This window comes from Nipponia nippon, unplaced genomic scaffold, assembly GCF_047370975.1.
Source record: "Nipponia nippon isolate SJK-2023a ecotype South Korea unplaced genomic scaffold, ASM4737097v1 scaffold_2, whole genome shotgun sequence".
NCBI lineage: Eukaryota > Metazoa > Chordata > Aves > Pelecaniformes > Threskiornithidae > Nipponia > Nipponia nippon.
This window is the reverse complement of record NW_028262336.1, coordinates 123713872-123738017: the sequence shown is the minus strand read 5'-3', so window position 1 is coordinate 123738017 and position 24146 is coordinate 123713872. Positions and strand designations below refer to the sequence as shown.

General features: G+C 37.2%; 1 protein-coding gene across 21 annotated transcripts in view; it reads left to right on the top strand.

Annotated features, from left to right (window-relative positions):
- The window catches only part of DLG2 (discs large MAGUK scaffold protein 2), a 1061109-nt gene that overhangs the window by 816960 nt on the left and 220003 nt on the right, over positions 1–24146 (top strand). For all 21 annotated transcript variants that reach the window (XM_087758910.1, XM_087758908.1, XM_087758909.1 and 18 more), the window contains one exon: positions 7156–7312. In XM_087758910.1, coding sequence (XP_087615036.1) covers positions 7156–7312 — 157 coding nt within the window. The remainder of the gene's footprint in view (positions 1–7155; positions 7313–24146) is intronic.

The window sequence follows — 24146 nt, the reverse complement described above, 5'->3', positions numbered from 1 at the left end:
TAAATGAATAAGCATACTGGAATAATCATCTTCCTTTCAAAGTTAAAGAGGATATTAGCTGTCCTACATTGTCTCTCTAGAAATCAATAGTATTTCTCAAATCTAGGAGATATACTCCTGTGCATTTGAAGTAAATGTCAGGCATCACGGTAAAAATATAGACCAGTTTCATTTTTCAAATAAAAGATTATTCCTGTATGCCAATTCCATCTTGCTAGCTGTAAGCAGAAAACATTGCCTGGTGTGCAGGCTTTCATTTCCCTACAAAAGACAAAATGAAAGACTGTTAAAGTCCAGAAGGGTTCCCACAAAACAAATAAAGTTGTACATGTATAAACCAGTGCACTCATGCATGCATCAGTCAGGTTGAAGCCTGGCTCCCAGTAGGTTCCCTCCTATTAAATACACTTCAAAGTTTGTGACAAGTTAGACATGATGTTTGCAGAATAAATGCATTAAAAATGTCGTCAGGATTAAAGTTAGGATAAAGTATTGCTTCTACATTCAATCAACAAGAAATGCCAAGGAAACCATAGTCAAATAAACAGATAAAATACTTATTTCAAGCAGAATGGGTAACTGTAGTAAGCAAAATTATATTTTGCTATGAGATATGATAAATTAACATCTCGTTAAAGGCTGAATGCTTAGTTGTTAGTATATCAACATTTAGTAAAATGAAATAATAAGTCACTAATCAATTACACATATTGAAAATGAATGCACATGACCAACACATTGTCTCAGTTTAAGAAGGCAAAGTTATCCCTCTGGGCTGTGATGCTCAATGTGACAGCAATAGATAAGAGGGAGGTTTCCTTATTTTTGTTATTTTCAATCATAATTGAAATCAGGATAATAATAATTAAAGTCACAAATCAGGGATCAGACCCCACTGGGTCAGGTGCAACACTGATGCGCTCAGCCTCTCCTAGGCTTTGAGATGGTAAAGGACTGGGGACTGGAGAAAGGAAGGAGGAGGGAAGGTCTGCCAGCTCCCTGCCACTGCCCGGTCGTGGTGTTTTGGAAACTTCACAGGAAAAGTAGATCAGAGGGAGGGCAAGGGATAGTGCTGTTTCGCATCAGGATGGAAAGATTCTGCCAAGCCTAAGAGGGTAATAACAGGGTGAAAAATAATAGCCAAGATGCCACAGAGGTGATATTGCAATAAAACAATAGATGAGAGCACTACAGATAGATTTTCCTCCACATTGTTGTGAAGCAGAGTTGTAGAAGCTATAAAAGAAAATTTAAATAAGCAGAGTAAGTTTGGTTTTGCCTGAACTTGAAAGTCTTCTAAAAAGGTGAGTGTGCATATTACAGGCCCTCAGCCACTTAAGGTTTCAAATTATCTCTTGTGTGATTAATCAGATTTTAAACCATCATACACCCTGGCACATTCTCTGTCCATCCTAGCTTTCTGTGTTAAATGTTATGAAGAAGAATGCTCGATCTATTTGAATTACCTTTTTTAGGCCCTTCCAGTATGAATGTCCATTGGCTGTCTGAAATAAACATGCAGTTATTTATCAGAATTTCTTGAAGCATGAGAGGAAAACGCGAAGTATTGTACTGAAAAAGCAGTGGCTTGATTAGCCAACTGACTCTAAGCAGGCTCACACAGTGAATTGTCAGAAACCAAATACCATACTGCTCAAGAGAAGGGGACTTTAATCCCTTAGATTTGGGGGCTTTTCCACCTGCCATGCTACTAATGTGTGACTTCAACCAACTAATACAATTTCTCTCTACTTCCATTTTCCCTCCTGCTATTTGCTACTTTAAGTAGCTTGAATGGTTTTTGTTGCGTTATATGGGTGTAGTGCTTAGCACAGAGGGTGCGGGGCCTTCGTTGGAGACTGGCTGCTACCCTAATGCAAGCAGTAAGATACATAAATATTCTCCTGGGCTTTCTATGATGTGTGTTACTGTAATAGCAAATCAGCATGTGCATGAATGGATGTATGATTTCAATATCTGTTGTGAGGCAAACAGTGTTTGTGAAAAAAAAAAAACCACAAACAAAACAAAACAGAAAACCACTAAAACAACAAAAAACCTGCAGCCAAAGCAAGATCAAAGCCATATTTCTAAGTCCCTGCAGGTTTGGGATACCTCATAGACTGGATATAACTGAAGAACTCTCTATGGTCTGATATGTGAAAGCACCCAGTGTGCTTAATATTTCTGTAGATGTTCCAAAGAGCACAAAATCATTTCAACACCCCAGTTTTATGCATGGTGCAGAAGGAGAGACACAGGCAGAGCTGTGTCAGTGTGAAATGAATACTAAAACTGACTGTATTCTTTAATGTAGCCAGCAGCACAAATAAGGAAATTAAAAATGGATTTTCTTTCAGTTAGTTATTATAAAAATTACTTGTTTTCAGAAAGCTCTTCCCCTGCATTTATCAGTCCAGTTTTTGATCTCTTAAATTAAATCTATAATTACTATGGATTCACAATCTACAGAAGGATGATAGGGATACTCAATGGTTTTTGTCTTATCATTTTCTTGTTGTAAAAGAGTAAACTTATCAGAACAAATATTCAGTACAAATGTAGCAAATACAAAACACTTAGCTATTTTCAAGATAATGAACAAATAAAACAAACATGAACCAAAAAAAAGTTCAGGAGGAAAAATGCCTCACTTTTTTGATTTATTTTTGTTAATCATATTTTTATGACAGAAGAAACTTTCTTAAGTGTTGAAGCTTTACCCACTCTGATTTGTTACTGTTTATTGGTTTCAGATATTAATTTAATAATACATTTACATCAGGCCTGCATTTTATAATGTGCTTTACAGAATCTGATCTGATGCATTCCCTGAAGCAAGTAACCAAGTCCATCCAAATTGATTCTCCCATTGATTTCTGAGCCTGTAAATTTGTGTGGATTGCAGCACTTTATCTGCTCCTTTGCTCCAGGCTCTATTATAGTGAATCTTCCTTTCTTCTTTCTCTACCTTTTTAATTTCTTCCCTGTTCTCCTTTACAGATGCACTGTCTCCCTTTATCCTGTTCTCTCTTTTCTTTGCTCTTTTCTTTTTTTTTATCTTTTTTTTTCCCCCCCTTCTGCTGCCTTCTGTCAGTCCAGGAATGTTTTCATCTCACACTCCTTTCTAATTTCTGCTTGATTTCCCCTGCTGCTCTTCTCTGTTTGTATTCGGTACAAAGCTGCAGGAGGGCATAAAACATGCAGACACAGAATTAAAGTGCTAGTACGCTTTGTTAGCACCTAGGAACTTACCTTCAGCCGCATTTATCACAGAAGAAATTGTAAATGGGATAAGTAGTTAAAGCTGGAGGCAGAAAAATGCATTTCAGAAACACGCATTTCAGAAACACTGGTTGTTATGCTGTTCAAAAAAGAACTCAGCTACAGAGTGCCACCTATTGTCTCCAAAGCAAGCAGTGAGCTTTTAAAATAAGTTACCCTGAAATTACCTTTGTCTCAGTAGCTGTTTTCTGTAGAGAACTACACTTTTTTACTGAATGCATTTACTGCAAGAAAACATCGTTCACATTTGAATTACTTTGCTTTCACTTCTTACTCTCCCATCACCGTGTCATCTTTTTTAATTCCATTACCTCCTTTACAGTACTTATCTGCATTCTGTCTAAAGTCTCTTCATGTGTATGATAATTACATTCATAAAGAATTTTAATAGAGGCAAAGGAGTTTTTCCTAATGTTGCTTCCCAGATATTCAAGAAAAATTGGAGCACCTGTTCTTAGGTTTCCTTAAAGATCATATTAAAAGAGATGACTATAATTTTTTATACCAGGTGAATAAATATATAACATCATCATCTTTAGCTTTATCAGAACTAGCTTTTTCTTTGAGTGTGGCTAAAGCATTGACAGATAACTCATTTCTGCATTACTCTTAAGAGAAGACCTCGTCAGGGGCTGGTATTGTGGTTTGTTTACTTGAGAAACTTTTTTCCTACTTCAATTTCATAGCATGCTACAAAGCTTTATTATCATCATAACGGATTTTTTTTTCTCATTTTCATACTAAGTACATTATGCAAGCGTGAACCATGATATATTTTAAAAATCTTAGTCACTTCTTATTCTACGGTGAATTGTGATACACCTTCTGCTTCCTGTAGTTTTTGCAATATAGTCGTGGCGAAAGGTTATTTCTGTGATGATGACAACACCACTTGTGTGTTCTTGAATCCACCTTTCAGATTCTGCAGAATACTCAGATATGAAACAAGTATGAAGACATGTTACGCTTGGTCAGTCTCTATACAGCCAAATTTAAGTCATGACCAAAATGACCTGATTAGGCTAAAGAGCAGGAGCCAAAACCCATCGTGTTCTAATCACAGCTTCTGATATTTCCCCATTATTGTTTGAGCTTCCTCTGAACATAATCATCCAAGAGCAGAATGTGAATTTTGCTGTCAAAATGCCAAAATTACAAAACAGCACTGACAGCGTTTTAGGCATAAATCTGCTGACTTGATCAGAGACAGGGCTTAATAACTGGGGCAACTTTTTGTTGAGCTGCACAGCTTAGCATTCAGTGGATACCCAGTTGTATTGACCTAGTTTTGCCCATAGCACTGGCTTTCAACTTTATGATCCAAGCTGCCTGTCATACATGGAAATACTCAGTTTCATTTTGAGCAAGAGCTCTTCTGGTTTCTCACCAGCAGAGCATACAAATGAATTTGTTTGACTTTGCTGCCTCTTTTTCCTCAATACCCAGGTAAATAATAATGGCAGTAGCTCAAATATTGCAAAGTACTTTTGATGCGTAGGACTCAAAGATGACAAGTGTCACCGTATCAGTTTGTGGATGAGGAAATTGAAGCTGGAAGAACAAATGACTTGCCAAGATCACTCTGTAGTGCATGGGCTAAGCGGGGGAAGGAATCCACGCTTCCAGCTGCCTTAGTTTCCTCCAACCCCCAGGCCACCCTTCCTAATTAAAAACCTGTTTGGACTTCTTAGATCTGGATTACATTATGTCTAATCTGCACGTATTTAAGAAGGTGCTAAAAGTGTTACTACAAGACAAATCAACAGCAATGATCCACTCAACAAATTGATCAAAAATCAAATTGATCCAAATCAACAGCAATGAAAAAAAAAACAAAAAACCCAAACCTTTATTTTCTGATTAGTTAAAAACACTTCAAGAACACACAAACTCAAGACAATATGTCTTTTTCTCACAGCTGTATTTTTAAAAGGTTGTTTTCTGACTATACAATGTTAAGAGAAAGTTATAAGATGGAGGACCATATGGAGTATGACTGATACTTTCCTAAAGGTTACAATCACCTTTAAATATATTATAAAAAATTTGCTTTAGTTTTTTCATTCAAAAATATTAAGCTTCGGTTTCAGAACGTTGAGATGTTATTTAAAGATCATGATCAGTCTGGGGATACTGTTTGAACATTACCACTGGGCAAAGATGAACAAACACCTACTGATTTTGGAATTATCAGGTAAAGGTTAAGTCCCCATGATGTATACAGCCATAAGACTTAACTTGCATCAAATAAGACATCCCTCGATGCATCACTTCTCTCTCTCCCTTTCCTTTTCCTTTTCCTTTTCCTTTTCCTTTTCCTTTTCCTTTTCCTTTTCCTTTTCCTTTTCCTTTTCCTTTTCCTTTTCCTTTTCCTTTTCCTTTTCCTTTTCCTTTTCCTTTTCCTTTTCCTTTTCCTTTTCCTTTTCCTTTCCCTTTCCCTTTCCCTTTCCCTTTCCCTTTCCCTTTCCCTTTCCCTTTCCCTTCTCCTTCTCCTTCTCCTTCTCCTTCTCCTTCTCCTTCTCCTTCTCCTTCTCCTTTTCCTTTCTTTTCTTTTCCTTGCTTTTTCTTTCCTTTCTTTGCTTTGCTTTGCTTTTTTTCTTTAAAAATGAAATGGAAATGAAAAAGCCATTCATATGAAGTAGAACTGTTACATAGTACGCAGGAAATATTGGATCTTTTTTACAGGAAGCATTCTGGAGCATGTTTCTGTAGATGTTGTGTGTGTGTTTACAATTGTCACTTTGCTGGTAACTTTTATTTGTAAAAACTGAGAATTAGAAGAACATCCTAGTTCTCTGTGAGTAGCCACAGACACGGAAATGTATGTGTTTGTGAGTATTTGCAGGGCTGGGCTTAAGATTTACACATACTAATATAACAGCATTTACACTTTTTCTGAAAAGTAAATTGTTAGAGGGATTTGAAATGGGGTAAGTACCAATAAATATGGGGGGTGTGTGTATGTATACACAGTTGTGTGTGCTTGTGTATCCAAGGAAGAGACAGATCTGAGGCCTGGTATGTAGAGTAGAGCTTGGGAACCACAATACCTGGGACACTTTCTCAAGGATGTTACCTTGATTACTTAGGGAAGTCATCTCTTTCTGGACATAAGTCTTCCTATCAGTACAATGCATATTATTATGTTTACATCCTTTGGGGCATATTTTCAATTTACAGATGGAAAGTGCTGTATAAGATGTAGCTGTTATTATTCATTGATTTCCATCATAATGAACAAGTTTTTAAACCAGTAAGATGAAAGCAGATATCGTCTCTGGTTCGATGACAACGTTGCTGTGTGACTTTACAATTGCAAGCACCTGATAATGTCAAACCGGAGTTTTTCATGAGATTCTGCTCTATTACCTTGATCATACAAATGTTACTTGCTCCAAATCTTTCAGGATCAAACATACATGCCATTGCTTTGCCTAGAGTTTTACATTTTTTTCTTTGTTCATTTGTTTAAAAAGTAAGACTAGAACTTAAAATAAAAAGGTACCATGTAAAGATTGATTCTACCTGTATATATAGTATTGCTATAAATTAGATTATGAAACATCTTCAGTGTTTCAGTTTTTCTTTTAATAAATCCATCACTTCACTTAGTGAAGATGACTCCAGTGGGCTGAAATTAATAGAGATGTTTGGATTCAACCATGAGGAAAAAAAAATAAATAATGCTGGTTAATTCCTACCCTGTCTGTTCTCCAATTAACAGATTTATCTCATTTGTTAAATGGTTTCTTTGGGCAATAACAGGCCATTGTGTCTTAAGCAAAATATAGTATGCTTAAGATGCCTTGAAAAATGCGTACACACTAAGAGTTTTGAATGGATAAATGTTATCATTTTGTTTTTATACAGAGAGCCTCGAAAAATCATCCTGCACAAGGGCTCCACAGGACTTGGTTTTAACATTGTGGGAGGAGAAGATGGGGAAGGCATTTTCGTGTCTTTCATCCTAGCAGGCGGGCCTGCTGATCTCAGCGGAGAACTGCAGAGAGGAGATCAAATTTTGTCTGTAAGTATTTGTGTTGGGCTTTGCTGGCCAACTACTTAATCTTGTTCTTTGTCTATACTGCAAGGGACACACAAAGTCTTTCTGGTTTTCATGTTGTGAAATCCAAGCTGGAAGCAGTTTAACATTCAATATTTTGTTTAGTTGCTCTTGGTTTTTATTGCATTTGTTAATGGTGTTACCTGTACTTAGCTCAGAGACTTTCTCTACTTAATGCTGCCTGCAGTATGACAACACTGCAGAGAAGACCTAAACACAGTGCAGACCTCAGCATCTCCCAGTTTAGCCCATCATTCAGTTTCATTTTGCCCAAAATGCACTAGTGAGTCCAAAGATATTTCTCAGTTTCAGATTTTCTTTGTGGAGAAAAAGCAGTAGGATGAAATCATCTAGACTGGGGGTGCCATCTAGTGTGCACTAAACTGCTTAGCAAATGGCTCAATACAAGGAGGAGATCAATTAGCTTATGTTAATTATCTCTGTGCCTCTAATGAATTTGATGATCACTCTGAAATTCATTTTGAAATTTTAGAGGATAAAAGGCTTTGTAGCCTGAGGTTATATTTTGCATACTTAGTCTCAAAAACATCTTTTTAATTTTTCTTTCATGTGTATATTGATAGCACGCATTTATGGGCTCTGTCAAGTAATTGAACATCTGACTGAAACAATCTGAACATAAAGGATTTTGAATGACAATTAAAGCCTTGGAACTGTAGTTAAATATCCTTTCACATTATGCTGCCTTACAGAAAGAAGAAACTATCCCAGATTGATACAGTTGTGGCTGTTTCATGCGAAGTACATAACTAGCCTTAAGGCAAAGAACTGAAACACAGGAATTACTCATCCCCGATGAGTGATGGACCCAGTAGGCTGCAGTGTCACTCTCACTCCCACTGTCGTGCTTTCTGTCCCTGTGAATCTTGCATCCCTGCCTGCACTTTGGTTAGCATTGGGGTGGAAGATGGCTTTAGCCTGGATGGTTTGTGGCATGGTTACGCGACACTTTCCTGGTCGATGTTTAAATCCCTTCATGAGGAATGTGGAACTGGTTTTCCTACATTGCTAAGGAGTTTCTTGGCCACTGGCCTATTCTATGAAAAGCGAATTTACCTTCGACCTGTCAAAGTTTTGGTGTGAAAAGGTGGCTGGAGCTGCTTTGCAATATATGGAAAATCTGACGAGTTAACACCAAGGGGATGCAGTAACCTGAAGTTGTGAGGACCATAATAGTATATTTTATCTAGACCTGTTCCTTGAAAATGCTTTAAGAAAACTGAGAATGGGCAAGTGAAAAATGTTTAAGTGCCTTACAGAGATCCCTAAGTAGAAAGTTCATAGGAAACTGCAAGAAAACCAAAATAGACTCTTATAATGTTATCAACCTGAAGAGCTAAGGAAGGCAAATGAGAACATAGGCAAGAAACCCAAAGAATAGAAATGGAAATTTCTTCAAGACAATTATGCAATTTACTTTTCTTTGGCTAGATGCAGGAAAATAAGGCTGATTGAAAGAGCACTATGAGATCAAAGCTTTTCACAGTACATAGTATTCAGAAATCCAGCAGCTCAGATACAAATTTAAAAGTCCACTTTCCTTTATTTTTAAGCAAGGGTGTATTTAGCACTGTAGGATACTGCCACAGTTGAATTTTTAACACTGATTTTTGTCTGTTTCATAGCAGTGTTTTCCATAAGTTCTAATTAAAGTTACCAGTGTTGCTACAGCATTTACTTATCATGCAAGAGTAGTTTATTTGTTCATTGAGCAAAGCGGGATGCAAATTATTACCAAATTAGACTGCATGCATATCCCCAGGCAATCACCAAGGCAGGCACTGCTGACTTATTTATTCACAAATAACTATTATGAATCCATTTTTCCATATTCAAATGAAACAAATGTCATGCACAGGCTACTTTTAGAGCTGATTAATCTTAGACCATTGTCTGGTGAAGGGTCGCAGACACCTTAATTTTATAAGGGCTGCACAAAGTAGGTCTGTTTCTCCCTGTTTGTTCTTTCTTGTCTCATCCCTCAGAAACACTTACTTCCCTACTGAAATAGTTTTCCCATTTGTTTCTCAGAACATGACAAATCTGATTTACCAAGAACAAACAGTACCCTCAAAGCTAGTATTTCTAATTAACTCAGGCTTGGTTAAATTTCTTTCTGACAGGAAGCATAGTAAGTGATTTAAACTTTGGAGATCTGGATTTAATTCTCTGATTTTGCTGTTGTCCTTCTATGTGACCTTAGGCAAGGTGCTTTATTTTTTTTTAAGCCTCAACTTTCCACATGGAAGAGGAGGATCACAGTAATTTCCTAATTCATGCCTGTGCTGCGAATATGGCAAAGTGTTGACTGGTTGAGAGATGTGTATACTCACCTTTGGGAAGGTACCTATAAAAATACCGTATGAGACTGCAAATCCATGACTTAGACCTAACAAAGCTAGGAAGATGCATCGGCTTTGGGTGACACACTGGACGTATATATAGACCCAGAGTCAGCCCACAAGGCTTGGACAAATCCCGTAACCTCTCTGCCTCTCTTTCTCCCTGCTCACTGTTATGTGATCTGGAGGGGTCCAAGCCTAAAGGCCTCAAGGGGCTCTATGAAAGATTATGCCGCAGTCTTGGTCTCATGGACGAGTGAAATTGGAGTTTATTTTTCCTAAATGCCACCAGATGGCATCATAGCATCAGTAAAGATAGAGATCTGCCTTTGGAAATTGGCTAAAACCTTAGGAAAAACCATGAGAGTCACATTTTTCTGTTTTCAGTTCATTGGCTGGAAATGTTTAAAACTTATCTCAGAAAGCAGGCTGATATTCCCAATGCTTCTGTGCAGAGAGACAAAATGAATCATATCTGAACCTTGAAGGCAAATTGGAGAATAATGGAAAATGTTCTGTTTCAAATGGTAAAACATTTCAAAGAGCAAAAAATGAATTATAGTGTTACATTCATGATAAGCTGTTTTTTCCCCCTAAAAGGCAGGATTTTTTTAGTGCCAGTTTCTTCTTGCTGTAATTCATTATGCTCTTGTGAATTACCACCAAACTAAACATTTTCCTTCTCACTTCTGAATGTCTTTAAAATGTAGTAATGCGTTCATTGCTATAAGAGAATATATCCCTCCCTGTAGTATTGTCCTCTTATTAAGTATAATGTAAATATTATCAAGTGGCATTTTGAAATTAATTGACATCAAAAATTGATTTGCTAGGCACTGCGTGCATACAGGTTAACTTTCATCTCAGATGTGTATAACCCAAACGAAACAGCTCAGAATATCCATGGAAGTATTATTTCAATTTTAGAGCAGTGGAAATTAGTTGCCATTACGTTCATTGATTTAAAATCATGTGAGAAATCTGGGCCAAGTCTAGACTTAAAGGCTGCTTGAACTCTGATCTAACCCCAAGTTCTCCATCTGTTAGAAAAATGCAGGCTCTAGTACAAATAAAATGTAATTTTCCTTGATGCCATCCTTGAAGTTTAAAATTCCACTTCCAATGCTAAAGGATATATTGCCTATTAAAATAGCAATGGGAACCCAGCGTTGTTTGGTGAAAATCACCTGCATGAGAACAAATGATTTCCAAGAGCTATATGCATAACATGGCCACACAGTCATCCTTGCTGAGAGAAAGCAGTACAAATCTTATAATTTCAGGAAGAGGTACAAAGTGAATACCTTGAAATTTTTAGAGGAAATTCTTGGGGAGGCAAAAGGAAGAATATGGTCCTATTCAAACAAAAATTGCCACATCATTTTTTGCTTTACAATCTCAAATCAAAATTATGATAAAACATACCTACTTATTTTAGGTGTCTTAACCTGTATGCTTCAAAGCACTTTCACTACCAAGTGGGCAACTTTACCTATAGGTGCAGTACCTAAAGCACAGACAGTTAGTTTACACATGCAAGTTCAGCAGCAAAATTCAGATTTACAATTTATACACCAATAATTAGTGCTCCTTGAATTGCTATGATGACATTGTTTTTCAAACTGTTTTATAAGTTTCCATAAGACTGCATCAAGTTAAAAATGTATATAAAATAGAGAATTAAGGTGAATTAATATCCAGAAGGAGGTAACAGCAAGTATTTGAATCTTAACATTTGAATTTGAATCTTAGCATTTGAATCTTAAATTTTGAAATTACTGAATTTTGTGTCTTTGGAAAAGACTAAACCTCAGATTAAGATACTTTAAATTTAGACATCTACATGCTTGCTGGGTGTCTGGTTGCCATTAAAGTCAATGGAGGCTAGAGAATGATTCAGCTGGCCACGTATGAGTTGTGTAGAGCGAGTTCAATTGCTCTGTAGGCTTTATTGCCTGTATTGATTAGGTATCCATTGACTTTAAGCTTAAACACTTACTACATGTGTACATGTCTATATTTAGGTGTCTTAAACTGAATCTCACATTTCATGTGTGCTTGGTCTTATAAAAGATGTTTGTTTTTTCACCTAACATCATGCTTGCTTCATCACAAAGAAAAGTAAAATGAAATTGTGGACCATAAAAGCAGTATCAGTTTTATTTCATTTTCCCGTAGAAATGCTTTAATACTTTGTGGTTCACAACAGCAGGATGAAGGGTGGCTGGTAGCCTGAAAGTGGAATCAAGAGAAAAAGGAGATTGCTTGCTCTGGAGCAAGATTGCTGTTCCCAAGCAATGCCTCCCGCAGTTACCTTAAGGAAATAAAATGGGTTTCCTGAAGGGTAATTGCTCAACAGCAACAGGAAAAATAGTAGAAAAAGAACAGGCGGCACTGTGAAGATGCAGGTAGTACTCTTGTAATGCTTCCATTTTCTCTACTGTCTAACCTGAATCAGATGAATGAAGTTAACCAAATTCTGTATGATTTTCCTCTTGATCTAGCATGGTACCAGGATGTATTCATATATGGGGAAAGGCAGTACCTTTCTTCCCCTGCTACTTTCTGAGAATCAAACAACTACACATTGGGAAAGGGCTACCAGAGATATTCTGTGGGGTTTTCTGTCCCTGGTTCATGACATTGCATATGGTTAGTTTGCAACGCTGGTATTTCAGCATCTCACTTCAGTGCTGTCTCTGGTCTTTTACACAAGGTTCTCCCTTGTAGAGGAAAGGTGATCTCTTATATTGATCAGATTTTGTCTTGCGTCGGTGCATTGTCCTGCTGTCATTTTTGTGAGATGTTTGCTTTCCCTTATGAACAATGTAAACACTTCTTTCTGCTTAGTTCCTCCCACTTGACTCCTACCCACCTTCTCACATCTGTAGCAAAAATAAAGTATGCATTGGAAAAAATACTATGTTCTCCAATTTCTACTCCAAATGTGCGTATATAGAGCAGGATAGGGTGTAAGGACTCTGTGCTTATTTATAGCAAATATTTATGCTTTATATTTGCTACAGTTAGAACTGACCTTCAGATCGACTTCCCTTTGGTGCAGAGAAACTTTCAGCTTTCTAATTCAAAATGGCTTTTTGCTCATGGTAAAAGCAGTAAAACTACTTAGGGCACAGAGTGCATTTTGTTACCTAGTTACAAAACTAAGAAAAATGGCAAATACAATTTGGTCTTGCTTCTCAGATTTTTTTTTCCCCCAAATGGCAACTGGCCTGGAAAATGTTTGAATCATCTCTGTAGGGCATGGAGCCTTTTCTCCATGAAGCATCAGTTTGTCACTCTTGTGTAATAGCGTTAGGATTGTAGCAGATATTCCCTTTGCCTTACAAGACTTATTTGCAGAGGCACTGACCGTATCCTTAGGATGCTTACTTCCCTGTGGTGGTGTGGATGATATATGACTCTGTCCTCTGACACAGCGGAGTCTATCAAATTCTGTGGCCTTTGGCTGCACTTGTCCATAAAGACTCCCTTTATGTTTTTAACACTAATCCTAATTAGGCAATAGGAAAAATACAACTATGTAAACTTGCTTTGTAGTCATGTATAGAGAATTTTATGTTATATATTGGGAATGTTAATATATAATCTGTGCAGTGACTTAAATGGGTAGCTCGATTCACATGATTGGACTGTTTTAAAGAAGTAGAACTTGTGTGAAAATCAAGGGAGAATTTGTTGCCAAACTTAACCAAATAATAAATACCGTATGGCAGGTGATATTTGTGATAGATCTGTAAAAAGAAAATCTCTGGAGAGAAAGGGAGCTGAGAGCACAGGTGCTGTCATATGTTAACAGGATAACACCAGCTCAAAGGGCAGGTAGGTTAAGCTCCTTAGGAGCAAATAGGGGATTAATCTAAATTCAGGCTTTGTTAATATTGGAAACCACAGGGCATATAACCCTTTAGGCTCCCTCTGTAGCTAACAGAAAGACATAGCCACTTCTGCAATAAAATTTACCTTGCCCTAAAGTAGACATTTTACATAGGTCAGATGACCATTGTGCTGTAAAACTGTATATTTCTTTTCACTGATTATAGAGAATTTGGCATGACTTCCCTTTATTGAAATATATCCCATCCAAAACTGACCAAACATTCATGAAACTTTTTGGTGGGGAATATGTAAAAAGCAAGTATAAGTCATGTAATTTCAGATTTTATTCTGACCAGTAAGGAAGAATGGCCTGAAAATGGGAAAATGAAACAAAACTTGCCCTTGAGTGCCCATATAGTGTAGTGGCAAATTTATGATTTTGTGCTGGAAGGGAATGAGGAAATTCAGAAGCATAAGTAAGATGAACTTCAAAACAAGTCTGCTGTGCATTCAGAACTGATGTGGAAAATCTCACAGGGAGCAAGTTTTAAAGTAACAGTTAATTCAGAAGTGGTAGCTGTTTATTTAAGAAAAAAATATTGAGTGGAATGATAGCGAGTGTAGTAAGAAATTAACCTTGGTACTTGAGAGATGATATAAAACTCAAGTCATCAACATTCAAAAAGTTGAAGCTGGGTCAAGTTACTGTGGTTCTAAAAAGAAGTTTGAAGTCCTAAAAATTTATAAATGTTAGGTAAAATCTTGGGACAAAGTCAGAAGAGGAAGATGTAAAATGGACTGTAACTAGCAAGGATTAGAAAAGGTAGCAAGAATATATTTGATGAGAATAGAAAACCAAGTAATATATTAGTTTCCTAAACAGATGGAAGAAAGACTACTCAAAAGTGAGACTGAGAAAGTTCAAAAGTTAAGTGCATTTTTTGCTTTTGTCTTCTTTAAAAAAGGATCTATGATCATCCAGTTAGGGTGGTTATGAAGAGACAAAGAGGTAAGTCTGTAAACCAGACAAAGGCAAAAACCAAGTTAGAACTTAGACAAATAAGATGCTTAGAAACCAGCTGAAATTCATCCTCAAATACTTAAGGAACTATTCAAAGCAGACAATTCAGAATTGTCTTCAAGAACTAGAGAAGCTTGCCCAATTTTCAATTTTCAACTTCTGGAAGAAATAATTAATCTATTTGCAGATATTTAGAATACAACAGAAGGAGGATTAATAGCCCCTATGAATTTTTCAATGATAAATTTTCAAGCATAATTTCATTTCTGAAAGGACAACAGCCACAGGGCTGGAGAACAAGCAATAAATGTCATTTTACCACAAACTTGCTGCCCGTGTAAGCTGCCTATCCACATCTTCATACAGTGGCAGATCGCAAGCCCCCAAAAACCTAGAGAAAAACAGGGAAAAGCAAAGATGCTGTCATGGCAGGATCTAATGGGAAGATCTGGGGCAAACAGTGGGTTAATGCAAGCTCAGACATTGCCAATAACATTGGGAAGTTCTGGGATTTGAGGATGAGATAGGAATGGCAGTAGGTCTCTAAAAGTCCTCAACCTGTTTATGTTTATATAGGATCATCTGGGTGCACTTCTTTCTGTAGAAGCTCACTTTCACCATTTACAATACATGCAGACATATGTCCAGTGCTTGCTGTCATCATGATGAATCAAATACATTTCACGTGACAAAACTGAATCACCCATACAACTTCCCTGTACCAGTTTTACAGGCACAGAAGGCAACTGGGCACCCAATGAGCAGAAGCTGGGTACAAATGCAAAACTACGCTTTTGAAAACCCTCTCTTTTATATATTTAAAGAAATGGCTTATTAAAAAAAAAAAAAAGTTGGTTGTTTTGTGGTTTTTTTTCCATGAAGCCTTGGAGTTTAGAACCTATGTCAGGCAAGCCCTAGCATCTTCTTGACCATAAAGATTCACTTTAATGAAGTATGAACTGTGTCATTTGTAAACACTACCATCTGGAAATACTTACCCTTGGAGAAGAGAGCTAGTAATAAACTGTTTTTCAGTGTTGTTGATAAATATACATGATCTGATGGCTGGAAGTTGAACTTAGGCATATTCAGCCTCAAAACATGATGCACTTGTTTTGTAGTCAGGATAACTGGGTTATATTGCCACAGAAGCTTGTAGACTTTTCATTTTGGGACTTCAAAATAAAATAGGTAACTTCATAAAATACAAGGTTAATGGAGCTTCTAGGGAAAAATTTGCCACCTGCATATGCTGGGATGCTACATACGTGCTAGGTTAACAGTTGGACTTGATGATCTTAAAGGTCTTTTCCAACCTAAACGATTCTATGATTCTATGGTTCTATGATACGTTGGCGACTTCAGAGCTCCCTTTTGTCTTTTATTAATCTAGGAATCTGTCTTCCAGCTGGATTTCTCTCTCTCTCCTGCCCCCATCTTTCTGCAATCTATAACCTATTGCCTTGATGCAGTAACTGTTTCCTAAATTCACTCTGACATTTCCAAGCACATGATCAGAACCCAATAAATTATACTAACAATTCTCATGAATAAGGTATGTATCTTTTTGCCAAGCAGTGTTAGCTATCAGACCTGTCAGTTATGTGTCCTGTAAAGCTAGTAAATTGGCCTAGACTAGAGGCTGTGTATTTTTTCCATGATGAAATCATCAGTTGCCTCTAAAACATTCATTTTACAATTGCCTCAATGAGTAGAAATGATCTGATGCCAGATTGCTTGCTCTTCAGCTCCTAATAGTTTAAGGAGTTTAAATTCAGTTCAAACATTCTGACTTAGCAAATTTTGGTTTTAGACTGTCAAAATTATGTCACATCTGATACATTGAAGATTTGGAGTGAGCTTTACACCCCTCAGTGTAGCCTTAGTGTCAGCCTCACAATGAAGGAAAACTAAAACCACAAATCTGAAAGCCAAACTGCTACTGCTGGACAAAATGGCTACATCCCTGAGCTTTATTCATTCAGAGATTTGCCCCAGGCTGGACTTGTGCCTTGTACTTAAACAGACTAGACAGCAGGCATCATTCTGCTCTACTGCCCAGTAAGTTTTGGGTTCCTGAGTGATTAAAAAAATTATCATATGACATGAGCTACAAAATAATAGAAATCGGCCATCCATTAAATACTGTATTTAAGGGAAATCTGCAATAATTTGTTGGAGGAGATTTTGAAGATCTTTTTGAAAAGAAAACAAGATAGATATGCCCTTTATCTGAACAAGCAAGCCACCAGGACAATAACAAAAGCAAAACCACTTACAGAATACAAGGGCTATTTCCTTTCCATTGGTTTTAAAAAACATGCTTTATTTGAGACTATGGAGCATCACCTATTCAAACTGTGTCACATAACCCGAATCTGTAAAGCCACAAATAAATTATGAATGTTGTGATTCAGGCAGTTTTAATATAAAATTGTGAGCACTGAACACTTACTTCATCTAGAGCTGAAGACTGCAGTTAGCTACCATTCAGCCGTTGATACATTGCCTCATGGTCACTGGATTGAACTCAGTATAGATTTGCCATGATACAAGCCAGTGGCCATGTCACATCTCAAAGGCCACATTACGATGGAATGTGGAAATATGGAAAAGCGTGTCAAGTAGAGATCAAGGCAAGGATTTCAGTTTTGGAATTTGCCAAAACTCAGTGCTTGGGATCAGACAAGTCACCAATGGTCTCTAAGCAGCCTCTAAAATTGTTTTACCTTTTTATTTCAGTTCCTGAATACTTATTGTTTATTGGCTTCAGGTGGAATGAAGTTCTTATCATCTTTGAGTTATTAGGCACTTGTTAAAATGGAAACCTTTACTTCATTTCAGAAGCAGGAGAATTTCAATAATTATTTCTACTTACACCACCCTTTGAAATTCAAATGTGAAACAAGAACCCTGCAGCGTTATGAGCAAAACTGATCAATGGTAGTTTAGCTGTATTCTGGGCATGGAGAACAGCAGACATGACACGATATTATGTTTTCAGTGGAGTTCAGGATGAGATAACCATTGAGCCTATGTGTGCCAAACTAAGCAGTTTTACCCGGTCAGAAGACAGTGTAGGCACAGAAAAGACTAGAAGTGAGAAAAGTGAGACGAAAGCAATAAAGTGAGCCTGAAAATTTAAAAGAAGCTAAGCTGGAGAGTGAAGACTTTTTTTCCCTCTGAGCATGGTTCCTTTCTTTCTATTTCTAAACCTTTTCTTCCCTCGGAAGCGCGCCCCGCCCCGCCGCTCCCTCCACGCTGCTCCGCAGGGCTGCAGCCCCGACGGGGGGGTGCGGGCTTGGCTTTGCGAAAAGATGGCCTGTCCAAGCCGCAAAAGATCGCTGCTCAAGGGCTGCGCTTTGGCGACATGCGGGAGTTTCTTGGAATTCTTGTACGTAGCGCTGGACTGTATCAAGTTGTCAGAGTTGTGTGGGCCAATGTGTAGAATGATTACGCCACCCGCTTGTGAGGAAAGTTTTCCCCAGATATGTTCAAGGCAGGTCATCCCTAATGTGTGTTTTTCCAAGGTTCCCTGTCCTGCTGAAACACCGTACTTCCATCACCTCAGGGCTGATGCTATATATTCCGTTTCTAATAACTAGGCAGGACTGCTGGAAAACATGGCTCAGCTTTCCTCTCATCTCTTGTTAATGTGCTTGAGAATACTTAAGTTGACATGCAAAATTAAAGCAGATAAATAGGGTTCTTTGTATCTTCTCTTAATGCAAACAGTGGCAATTCTGGCTGTAAAGAGGTGTCTTTATTCAGATTTCTGTTTGATTTTTCAAGCACCAAAAGCCCTTATTTTATGAATTCAACAAATAAAAGAGTTCAGCCACAACTTAAAAATCTGCTGTATTGTTTGTTCCGTGGTAAAAAGATGACATTTCTTCACCATTTAATTTACTGTATAAAAGCACTGTACCGTATCAGTGACAGTTCAAAGAAGAAATGGAAAGAAATCCTCTATGTTTCCTCAGAGAAGGGATGTGTTTTTCCTTTCCAATTCAACAAGACATTCCAAGTGTTCATTTAATCACTGTACAAATACAAAATAAGGTGGCTTAAATAAATAAATGGCTAAATAAAACAGATTATTCTGCTAGCCTGTATTTGAATGACCTATGTATGAATCATGCTCAAGTGCTCTAACAGAAGACAACCAGACTGTACTACGTTTTTAAAAGGCACTGTTCAGAATTGAACCAATTTGTGCTAATATGGGCTATTCAAATACTTTAAAGGGAATATAACTCTTCCAATTTTAGAAGAGTTTATCTATCCAAAATATAAATTTTACATTTCATTTAGATTATGATTCAGTGTTTAATAAAGTAGATCATGCTTTAGTTTGAGTCAATAAATGCAAAAGCAATTACTATAATTACGGTGAACTATAGTTGCATCTTTTTCTCCATCTCAGTTTAGTTTTGCCTGTAGTTTTAAACTATAACCTTCCATTGCGGCACTTCTCTTTGTTTGTAAGTTTTCTTACTGCTTTTTGCCACAGCATGCAGAAGAGACAGACATCTGTATAAGCTGGAGGCTCTTCTTACTTCCATTATGTCAAATTCATTTTGGAGTTAGGCATCAGAAATTGTGCAGTCAAATTCATTCTCGGCCAGGCCATCAAGATTGTGCAGTCAAGCTCAGAACAGCAGTGCTACTTTGCTTCTTGTATAATGCTTCATAAAGGAAGCCAGCCCATTTAATAGAAAAACAAAACAAAACAAAAAAACCCACCTTTGATATGTATTAAACTCTCCTGCACACACTTGCAACTTCTGGTATTTTTGTTTCTTTTACTGATTATTCTTAACATAAACAGCATTAAATTAATTGAAATCAGTAATTGAAATCAGATTTTTAGAATTTGCAATGTAATCACATCAGGGAAAAACATCACCACACACAATTCATATAATTAAAACATTGTTTTGGCGGAAGAGGCAAGACAGAGTATTATTTGTTTTACTCCTTCAGAAACACTTGTTCATTTTGGCCTGAGGGTAAGAATTTGATTAAAATGTGCAAATTAATGGTGTCTTTCATCAAGATTTAATGTTGCTACATGAATATGCTGTTTTTTAGCTAGAAGGTTTGGGACTTGATTATGTTTGCTTTTAAATATTGGGAAATAATACCCAGAAATCAAGTTAGCATCTACTTTTCTTGTTCTTTAGAAAGTCAGACTAGATTATACATCCCTTCTAAATTTAATGCCTATTATTCTGCAGTGAGGTCCTGTCAGGTATTGGTGAGCAAAATAGCATGCAGACAGACTTCTACCTACCTATTTGGCAATGATTCTTTGATTTCGTTCTGCAGCTGTGCATCTTCAAGAGAGAGATCACCATTTTGGCAACGTAGTGTAGTCAGGTCGTTTACCTGTTCAATGTTACTTAATCTGTTTTGTCTGGCTTGTTTATCACCTTGATAAAAATTGCAGGAGATGGAATTGATGTGTTATTTTCTCTCTGACATTTCTTTTCCTTGCTTTTTTGATTTCAGCCACTCAGACCTGTAAGTCCTCTTCAAGCATCCATACCAGCCTATATCCTAGCAGAAAAGTGAACACAATTTCAGAGAAATTCACTCACTATAATGTGCTGTGTTTGCACCTTAGGCAATCATTTCTTCCAGAATGAGTGTGCAAAGGGCAGAAACTAGTCCGTTGCCATTTCAGTGGCTTCTTGTTGTTCTGTGGAAAAGTGAAAAAATGTTTGCATAACTTAACTTTGGTGGAATTCCTGTCTTATGTTCTTGATGTGTTATTAGGATCTCAGTTATTGGATCACATATAGATAGAACTATTGTTTTTCAGAGGAGAAGGACAACAAGCATGTGGTTTCTTTATTCTTTCATATATCCTTTCCTTCTTTCTACAGAGAGATTATGATGATTTATTAATGATTTTTAAAACTTTGTGTTCTGTTAACACAACTTTTATAGACCACCACAATGTTTTCCTATATTGCTTGTGTTCTCTTAAAGTCTACAGTTCTTCAAGCTTAAGCGTAAACAAAATCACTTTTGTATTTTCTGGACCTTCTAATACTGACCAGGTGATATCATCCATATCCATCTCCCCAGTGCAGGAGCTCAGGAATTCAGGAATGTTCCTTTAAGCTTTTTTTCAGTTCATCCTACTGCTTATTTCTCAGGATGCTCTCAAGGACTCCAGTTACAAAAGGGAAAAACACATAGATAAAACCCAAGCTCCCTATTAAAGAAAAGATGACTTGGCTTCAAAGTTGTCTTCAGAGACACTGAATCAAGGCTGAGGTTTCCTTTATGGCATGATACAGGCACTGTGCTGCCTAAACTTAAGGATTCTGCTCGGGCCTCCACAGTACCAAAGCTGTGACTACAGTACTGAGTTAATGAGTAATTGTAATGCTGGTACCTCTGTGCCCATGGCAATCCAGCATCAAGTGTCATAACACCATCACCAAGTAAAAGTAGGGCACGATACCTCTTTCTTCTGCATCACTAGGCTAAGTTGTGCTCCTTTCAGGAAGTCTGTATTCTCCACAGAGGTTGCAAACTAAGTCCTAATTAACACCATATTCCTCTTTAGATATTTTCAGTGTTGTGCATTAAAATATATTCAGTTTTATGGCACTGAAAACTCTGATTCTCTCCTTTGTTCTTTTAGAGTGCATTTAATTATTGCCTTCTAAGATACTGTATTCCTAGACTGAATATCAAGATTTTTCCAAGGGTCTATGTTAGTCTTGCCATCCACCAAACTTGAGGTTTTTGTACACAACTTTGACAGAAGTATTTGAACCTTTGGCCCATTTTTTTTTGGAAAGTTTCCACCAGACATTTTTACAGCCATTGCTTTCAAACAGGAAGATGGGACAACTGAGATCTTTATTATCTTACGTTTGCCCTATGCTCAGAATTTCTTTTCAGTACCATTAGACCATTACTTGTGAATAAAGATAGTCACTTCTCTTTACACAATCTAGTTAGAAATTGTAAAAACAACATGAATTTTGTGCACTTCACGTGACAGAAATGTAGACGTTATTAGAGTGTATATATCAGCATATAACGCTTTGTAATATATGAGCCAAAGACACTAATACATGGCAGTACCAGAACTCTCAGTTCCTGTCATAGATTGTATGATTGTAACAACACAGGGATCCATACATACCTGTTCTCATAAAGCATTATGTTCTGTCACAGACATTTGCTTTGAATGTTTCTTTAGGTATGGTAGTCTTCCAGCCTACACTTCTACTACAAGATATCTATCTTGTAGAAGCTACCTTAGTACTCCTTAAAATATTTTGCCCCTGTATATACTCCACCAGTCATCCTCCCTCCCATCTGCTGAGATTCCTCCCCTTGCAAAGAAGTCGCACAACATGAAGATAGTACTATGCTGCCTCTTAGGCCCTTCATAGGCTTCCCCAAAGGGTCTAAGACACATGCATAGATCAAGCATTACCAGCATGGTGATGGTATTCATACTCTCCACTGCAGAATGCACATATGGACAAATTAGTTAAAAAAGCACAGTTATTTTTCTTCAAGGTAACTTATAATTAATTTCCTCTTTCACATCATTATTGTGATTATATAATAGGACTTCTGTGCATGGGGACGTAAGTAAGGTAAGATTTGAACAGGTTATATTCTTCTGGTATGCTAGTTCCACATTTACTTGTTTGCTTCCTCAATCTAAAGATAAGCCAGCATGTAATTATTTTTGTATAACATGGAAAGATTGCAACAAATCATGCTTCTCCAAAATTCTAGATCTTCTATAGTTTTGAATGACATTAAAATAATAGACAGTTGAAATTCAGAGTATTTTTTTTAGGAAATAGGGAGAACTAATTTTTGTGAATAAGATGGGGAGAAATATTAAATGATCATCAAATTGAGGAGCTTAAAAAGTTTTTGAGGGAAGAAAGGATGAGCTGTTTAGGAAAAAATGTGGGGTTTGCTTCCTTGTCATAAAGACAAAAAACTAATTGAGGAAAGATGTTTTTCTAAACAGGTTGAACTGGGGAAAATTTTATTCTTATGGAATCATACTTTCAGAAACCTGAAACCTCAGCTAGACAATTATGTTTCTGTGTACAGTCATCAGTTCTACAGCATAATGCAGTCTCCTGAATCAGAAACTGTGGGTTCTCCTAGGTTTTACATTATTGCTATCACAAATCAGTTTTTCTAAGAATAATATTATAAATGTTGTTCACATACCAGTAAAGACTAGATTTTGTCATGCAAATAAGAAAAAATTTTTTTACAATGAGAGTGGTGAACCACTGGCACAGGTTGCCCAGAGATGTGGTAGATGCCCCATCCTTGGAAACATTCAAAGTCAGGTTGGATGGGGCTCTGAGCAACCTGATCTAGTTGTAGATATCCCTGCTCATTGCAGGGGCATTGAACTAGATGACCTTTAAGGGTCCCTTCCAACCCAAACCATTCTATGATTCAGTGATAAATAATAATTAAACGCATTCCCAAAATATCACGTCCTCTAAGATCTGGTGAAAGACAGCAAGTTAAGATGGGCCAGTTTCTAAATGCAATTATCATAGAACTGATCAAATTGATCCAAATAAATATATTCATAACAGATTCAATAGCTGTTATTTGTAAAGTTCTATGGAATCAAATCTATTTTTGTAACCCTTTAAAAAGTTGTTAATATTTAAATAAAATAAAATCCATATTTTCAGTATGTGCTTAGCCATCTTGTGTTAGCAGTTGATAATAATAAACACAAAAAAGTTGCTGTTGCTGAGAATTTGGGGCTTGCGTTTTGGCCTGTTTGCCTGTGAAATCGATGGCATTGTTCTCTCTTCTCCCCTGGCCCTTTGTTTTTTCTTTTCTTCTCTTGAGTAATCAGAGATAGATTTCTGTCCTGCTGAGGCTGTTTACATGTCAAAAGTTTCCTGTTCTTCACTGAAACATTATGAAGTGGAAACTTGTAGAAGTAAGGAGGAAAGTCAAATAAATAAATAAATAAATAAAAGAAATCCCACATACTTCAGTGTAGCCAGACAGTAACACTCCCGCTGAAAAGCAAGATTCAAATTACTGGAGCGGTTAACAATTCTATATACAAATTGTGTCTCTTCCTTGGGCTGCTGCTGAGAAAACATTTAACATCACAAACACAAATCAGAAGAGCTCTGAAATTGTTCATGAATTTTAGGGGTGGTTTCCCTACTTTGTTCTGCTCTGCCCCACTTCCACTGCTTATGCAACAAAAAATGATCATTAAGTCAGAGGAACCCCATGGAAAGGTCTATTGGTGTCAAGTAGCCAGAGGTAGCAAAGCTGTACCTGGTAGCGACTCCACTGCTGTCATGTGCAAGATACAGGGATATTTCTAGGCAATAGGAGGAGGCGTTGCATGAAAAGAAAATGGTAGATGGGATTTCTCCCCTGGAAGTTCTCCAACCAGCAGTTTTTGTTAGACTCTACATATATCTCCAGGTTCCCCTGATGCTACAGACTGGGCTTGCAGAGTCTAGCTGAAGGACCGGTTTCCTTGCCTGCAATATTCTACAGTGACCTTCAGGCACTGCAG